The following is a 7098-nucleotide window of genomic DNA, read 5'->3' as shown; positions in this document are numbered from 1 at the left end:
AAATAAAAGAGGATCGTCCGTTGCTTCGCGCCCTGTATATGCGTTAATAGCCAGGCGCGTTCATCCGCGCTTCCGGTATAAGACATCGCCTACGCTCCGTAGATCAGCCACAGCGGCGGTAATTCTTTTCTCTGTACACTGGTAAGACGCACCAGAACAAGTATCGCGCATTGCACATCGTGAGTGTTGCATTTCATTCGGGAACTGCAGCAATGCGCGGTACCCGTTCTACCCCTTTGCGACACGGCGTGTACAATTGTACACGCGATTTTCACGAGCTTTTTTGCGAGCTTCTATCGTCGTCATCAACACTTGGGCCATTGGAGCCGCATTCGAATTTACCGCTCTACCGGACGGTGCTGCCATCTCGTGATTGCCGCGCCAAATGCATTACCAAAACAAGAAAACAAGATGGACGCCTCGACGTTCTACGGCGCGTCAAGTAGGTGCTCTTGGCTTTATCTTTTCTGCCTATTTAAAACGTTGATTAAGCTGGAACTAAAGCTGTGGACCTGATAACTAAGTGCTATAGACAAGAATAATACGGAATTATTTTTTATTGTACTACTGGTTAGGAAACGGTGGTCATGTTTACGATGGCGTGTCTATTTGTACACAACGTGTCACAAATGCACCGTTTAGGCGGCCGCCGGTTCATCCTGCTGTAACTGCGGCGAATGTCGCTTTTCTGCTTTACTGAGCCTTTTTTTCCTTTTATAGGCATCCAGACTCATGCGAGAACAAGACGCAAGACTCCGAACTCGTCAGTAGACCAGCTTTTTGACGCCATCATGAATGGAGATGTGTCAGACGCCGATCTTTCTGACGATGAAGTCGCCGATGTACAGGCAGCTCAAGCGGTAAGTGGCAAATAGCGAAATTTCTTGTTAGCAGTTGCATCATTTTGCCTTTACGTTTGCAGGTAACTGCATCGAATGAGGAGCATGACCCTAAAATGCATCCTGCAGACGACGAGGGTGATCTCAGTGACAGTGATGAGATGCCTGCGAAAAAAGTGAAGCATGTCAAGTGGCTCTCCAAACCTTTCGATCCAGTGGACACGCGCTGCACCTACCACCCGCTTGGCGGATCAACGCCAGAAGAACCGCTAAAGTATTTCATGAAGTATTTCACCGATGAAGTGTTCGAGGACTTCACGAAGTACACAAATATTTATGCCTTGCAGAACACAGGAAACGAACTTTCGTGCTCCGTGCAAGAGATGAAAGTGTTTTTTGGAATTCTCATTTACATGGGTGTCCTGAAATTCCCACGTGTCCGCATGTATTGGCAAAGCGGTACCCGAATTTCTGCAATTGCAGATGCAATGGCGGTAAACAGATTTTTTAAATTGCGAAGCGCATTGCACATAACTGACCAGAATGAGCCAAGGGATGCATCCAGTGTGGACAAGTTCTGGAAGGTGAGGCCGCTCCTCGATGTCATTAGGTCCCGGTGCCTTCAGCTTGAAGAGCTTGAACATAACTGCATTGATGAGCAGATGGTGGCATTTACAGGAAGGGTCCCAGCAAAACAGGTGGTGAAAAGTAAGCCAAACCCTGTTGGTGTGAAGATCTTTGTGCGATGCAGCACCGATGGTCTGGCGCATGATTTTGAACTCTATCAGGGCAAAGGCACAGGAGTAGACCGGGAGTTCTCCTACCTTGGTCTAGGGGGCTGTGTGGTAATGAGACTTGTGGAGTCATTCCCACAGCACCGCAACCTGAAATTGTTCTTTGACAATTACTTCACGTCCGTGCTGCTTCTGAGGGAGCTAAAAGGTATTGGAATCCTTGCCACGGGTACGATCAGGTGCAACAGGCTGCTGGGTTGTAAGCTGAAGGGCGAAAAAGAAATGCGAAAGGAGGAGCGTGGGAGCACCGATGTCAAGGTGACAGAGGAAGGAGACGTTGCCCTTGTGCGATGGAAGGACAACAATCTGGTCACGGTGGCCTCAACACAGGTTTCCACTGGTGAAGCTAGGGCTGTGAGCAGGTGGAGCTCCTCGAAAAAGGAGCGCATCGAGGTAGAATGCCCACAGGCTATACTAGAGTATAATCGCCACATGGGTGGGGTTGATAAGTTGGATTTTATCATGTCGCTCTATCACATCAGAGCAAAGACAAAAAAATGGCCTGTAAGGGTAATTTCACACCTCACCTCATTTGCGCTTGCAAACTCATGGTTGCAGTATTTAAGAGATGCTTCTGCTGAAGGCCGTGTCCGAAAGAACACGATGGACATGCTACAGTTTCAAACCGATACTGCCATGAGCCTGCTTGTTTCCGAGAAACCTTTGGAGAAGAAGCGAGGGCGACCAAGTGCGGAAAGCTTACAGAGGGTATCAAAAGCACCTCATAATAGTGGACCCCTCCTTACAAACACTGTTCGTTTGGATGGTAAAGCGCACTGGCCTCAGCACGTGGATGCACGATTCCCACAGCGTTGCCGGAAGCCTGGATGCAATTCCAAATCACGAGTTCGGTGCAGGAAGTGCGAAGTGTTCTTGTGCCTGTCCGCCACTAATGACTGTTTTTATGAATATCACACCAAGTAAGCAAGAAGGCTGATCAGCTGATGACCAAAGAGGAATTTTTTATCGCTCTACCTGCAATATTTTCATGCAATAAAGCCTTCGGTTGACTTTTGCTGACTTAGTTGTATTGAGTCACAGTGTGTACATATGAGGACGCGACCTAATTTATTAAGTACCTAAGGTACCGGCTTGTTTATGGTTTTTTACTGAAATATTGTTCATCAAGAGTGCACACAGGCAGTTTCAAAATTTTCTGATGACTATATCCTAATGCGTGTCGCAAAGGGCTACTCCGACATGGCAGCGAGTTTCAGGTGACGCTGCGAACCGCGCCACCTGTCAGCGGCGACACGAAGTGCATCAAGCGCCGCCACCATGTGAGCGCACTAACTCCTTCTAGAACACTGTAGACTTTCCCCTAGGGAGTGTGAGGGCGCTGCAGTCACTGGTTGCGCCGTTTGGTGTGCGTGGCCTGCGTCGGTGGCTGTGTATTTCCCGTTGTCACGTTTATTTTTTTCGTTTGTGTTGCTTTTGTTTTCGTTTAATTTGGTTTCGTGTTTGTAACGTGTGACTGCAGTCAGCCGTTTACCGTAACGGAGTGAGAAGCGAGTGATTTGGACGCCGCAAGAAGTCGATTTCCACGGCCTGCCACTGCAGGCCAGCCGTTTTTTGCCACCAAGAGCTGCACTCATCGACCTGTTTTGCCTTTTAACTTCACCTGCGTTGAAATTCAGCCAGCATGCCGACCTGCTTCGTGCCTGGTTGTAGGAGCGGGTACCGAAGCAACCCAGAAAAGAGGCACTTTTTTGCTCCACCATCGGACCCGTTGCTTCGCGAGAGGTGGGCCAGAGCAATCCCGCACGCTGACAAGCTACTCAGCAAAACATGCAAAGTGTGTGACGTTCATTTCCAGCCGTCAGACATTGTCAAAACATTCAAGCACTACATCAACGGTGAGGTTGTGGAGATAGAACGGGGTTCGTAGGCACTGAAGAATGGTGCCGTTCCCACGCTGTTTCCCAATTTGCCTAGTTACCTGTCTTTTGCAACCAAAAGGCAGCGATCACCGAAGAAGAGAGGCGGAACTGCTACGAGTGCAGAGCTGGCTTGTCAATCCACTCGCAAAGAATCACAAGAGCTGCCGGGTGATTTGCATAGCACTGACATTGCAAACGTCATCGAGAATGGTGCGTCGCTGCGGCTGCCTCAAAACTGGCTATTTTCAGTTGTGGTGGAAGAACCTGGTGGTCGTCGGCAAGCAGTTTTCTACGAAGCAGGAATGAAAATAGGTTGTTCTCCATCCTCAAAAGTGTGGTAAAGGAGGACCTTACATACATTATTTCAGGGAATGGAAAACTACTACAAAGATCGCTTGTCGATGTGCAGATGCGCTCGCTAAAAGACGTGGAAGCGATAGTGCAAATTGTGCACAACATGAAATTCTGCCTTGGATGTAGCCACAGTGCTGTGAGTGGTTCAGAAAACTCTTCAAACAAAACTGGGGCTGTGTACCACAAGGGTTGTACAGTTTTAACAGATGCTGGCAGAGGAGTGTGTGCCACGTGTGTTAGCATGACATAAATGTTAAAGAGAAAGGGTGCATCAAAACAGCCTAGAAAGAAAGTGCCTGCAGCAGCCAGTGTGCTTAGGAAGCATCTGATTCGTGCCACTGCTGCAAGAGAGTGGAAAAAACAGAAGTAAGCCGGCTGAGTGCTAAGCTAAGAAACGCTTTCACGACAGCCATAGACGACACTGTAAAAGATTTGCCTGGGCCACAGAAGATGGCCATGCGTGCCGCCGTAATTTTTGCTGCTGTAAAAATTATTTGCATGAGTAAGCACTGTAGAGAAGGCTATCAGCAAAGCCAGCAAACTAGCTGCATTTGGCGACCTTTTTTGGAAGGTTTTAGACAGCCTCAATGAAAATGGCACCAACACTGTTGGCTGCTCACAGAATTGTAATGAATTCGCTGCTGAAGTGATCCATTTTTATTTAGTTACTCGTTTGCACTTCTTTGCAAGAGCAAAGTGCCAAGAGAATGACTGTGCAGTGAAGGCACAAAAAGGAAAAAGGCAAAGCTTGTCTAAGAATGCTCAAAGCCTGTTCTTTTCAGCAAATGTGTTAATAAAGTGATTTTCATTTTGAATAGAATTCACCCAGTTCTTGTTGTGTTTCTTGGTACATTGCGTACATTATGTACTGTACATTGGTGTTGTAAAGTGTGGAAAAGGCTGCACAGTAGAGACTACAGAACGAAGGTGGGCTGCGGAGGTTTTCAGCTGCAAAGCATTGCACTTTGCCGACTTACACCTCGCCTTGAGCGCCTTGAGGTTGTGCACGCTTGCGGTCAGTGCAAACGGAGGGTGAATGGTGCTCGGTATCAATATGAAATTCTCGCTGCGCATTTCTTCAGGTAAGCGGGAATGGATGCAACAAGCGCTGCGTTTGGAAGTAACCTAATTTTAGGCGCACTACGAGCCACAATAGTCGAACCTTAAAGATTGTAGTAAAGAAAACGGACGCAGACAAGTCCGCCATCCTGTATACGCTGGCGCGACGCGCCTAATGAGCAGTGCGGCTTTTAGCGACGATAAAGCGTAAACTTACCGCGGCTTTGAAGTCACAGGACAGTTGTTCTGCAATAGGACACGATTAGCATCGTCGCATGCTCGTACATAACCGCTCATTCAATGGCCATCGCACTGGCAAACGCACCGAGCGCACTCCACTACGCCGAAGGCTGGAATGCATGAAGACAGAAAAGTTTGAACTTTTCGCCGCATGATAAGATTACCGCAAATCGAAAAAATTAGCGAACAAAAGTCAGTTGTACAAGCGATCTAGGAGCGCACTGCACAGGCAAAACATTGGGCGCTAGCAGACGACGCTTGCTTCCATAGCTGGATGGATGGATGTTATGAGCGTCCCCTTTGGAACGGGGCGGTGGCTTGCGCCACCAAGCTCTTGCTACTATGCTGCCTAATATCCTACCTAGGTTAACCAATGAAAAAAAAACACTATGAACTACCACGTCCAAATTTTCTGATACCCTATTGCGAACTGTGCTTTTGTACGTCTCCGTCCTTTGTCGTTTCCCTACTTTTCTTCCACCAATCCTCCAATCGCCTCTTACTGATGTCTATTGCGGACCTGTTTGCTTTACCACTGCTCCCGCTGAACCCAAGGGCTTCAAGGAGGCCAGTGGTGCCTAAATCGACCGCTGGATAGACGTCTTCACATTCTAATAAAATATGCTCCGTCGTTTCCCTAGCTTTACCGCAGCAAGCACATGCTTCTTCTTCCTTCTTATATCTCGCTTTATAGGTGCGTGTTCTAAGGCATCCCGATCTCGCTTCGAAAAGTAATGAGCTTCCCTTTGAGTTATCATAAATGGTTTCTTTCCTAATTTCGTTTTTTCCCCTTAAGTAGTTACTCATGGCAGGTTTCTTTTCCATTGCCGCCACCCATGAGATTAATTCAGCCTCTCTGGCTTTCCGCTTGACCTTCTTTGTTGCTGTGTTGCCCACCCCACAGGCCGCATACTTGCTGGTAAGCTTCCTAGTTCTTTTCCCCCACTGTGAATCAATGTTTTGCCTGTACAGATACCTCAACACTCTCCCAGCCCATTTACTTTCCTCCATATTCCTCAGCCGTTCTTCATACTCAATTTTACTGCGAGCTTCCCTCACTTCAAAACTAGTCCAGCCCATATCCCCTTGCACAGCTTCATTTGTAGTCTTCCCGTGAGCGCCCAATGCGAGGCGACCCACTGACCTTTGGTTCCCGTCGAGTCCTGATTGTACCCCTGATTTAAAGCAAACAACCGCATTTCCAAAAGTAAGTCCTGGAACCATTACCCCTATCCACATACCTCGGAGGACCTCGTACCTATTGTATCCCCATAGCGCTCTGTGCTTCATTATGGCTGCATTTCTCTTCCCCTTGACTGTTATGGTTTTTTCCTGTGTTTCCATATATCCGTTGCCTTCGTTTATCCATATACCAAGGTATTTATATTCTGTTGCCCCAGGTATTTCTTGGCCCTGTATCTCCACTGTCTGTTCACTGTTTTCACTGAATACAATAACACCTGATTTTCTAACACTAAATTTCAAACCTAAATTGTTGCCTTCCTGTCCACAGATATTAGCCAGACGTTGCAAATCACTTTGCTTGTTTGCGAGCAACACAATGTCCTCCGCATAAAATAAACCTGGGAGTTGCTGCTCTATTACTGTACCTGCCTGTTTGTATGAGAGATTAAACCCGATATTACTTCCTTCTAGCGCCCTCTCCATCCTCACCATGTACATCATAAACAGCAGCGGGGATAAAGGGCACCCCTGCCTCAGTCCTTTGTTGATATGAACTTTCTCCGCGCTCCTCATCCCTTCCCATTCAACGCAAACAGTATTTTCTAGGTAAATCTCTCTCAAAAGCTGTATACAATCGTTACCTAAGCCTTCCCCTTCCAGAATATCCCACAAAATGCTGCGGTCTACGTCGTCGTATGCTCCTGTAATGTCCAAAAAGGCCACATACAACGGTCTGCTTTCTGCTTT

The 7098-nt window shown here is 47.5% G+C and overlaps 1 protein-coding gene across 1 annotated transcript; it reads left to right on the top strand.

Moving 5' to 3' along the window:
- Window positions 1–239: 239 nt before the first annotated feature.
- Window positions 240–2653, top strand: LOC135901693 (piggyBac transposable element-derived protein 3-like). The gene is made up of 2 exons (XM_070532550.1): window positions 240–442; window positions 721–2653. Exon 2 carries the CDS (start codon window positions 956–958, stop codon window positions 2555–2557), a length of 1602 nt encoding a protein of 533 aa, XP_070388651.1. The 5' UTR covers window positions 240–442; window positions 721–955; the 3' UTR covers window positions 2558–2653.
- Window positions 2654–7098: the final 4445 nt, after the last annotated feature.

Source organism: Dermacentor albipictus, chromosome 1, assembly GCF_038994185.2.
Source record: "Dermacentor albipictus isolate Rhodes 1998 colony chromosome 1, USDA_Dalb.pri_finalv2, whole genome shotgun sequence".
Taxonomy (NCBI): domain Eukaryota; kingdom Metazoa; phylum Arthropoda; class Arachnida; order Ixodida; family Ixodidae; genus Dermacentor; species Dermacentor albipictus.
The sequence above is the reverse complement of the archived record's forward strand: the minus strand, read 5'-3'. Positions and strand labels throughout refer to the sequence as shown.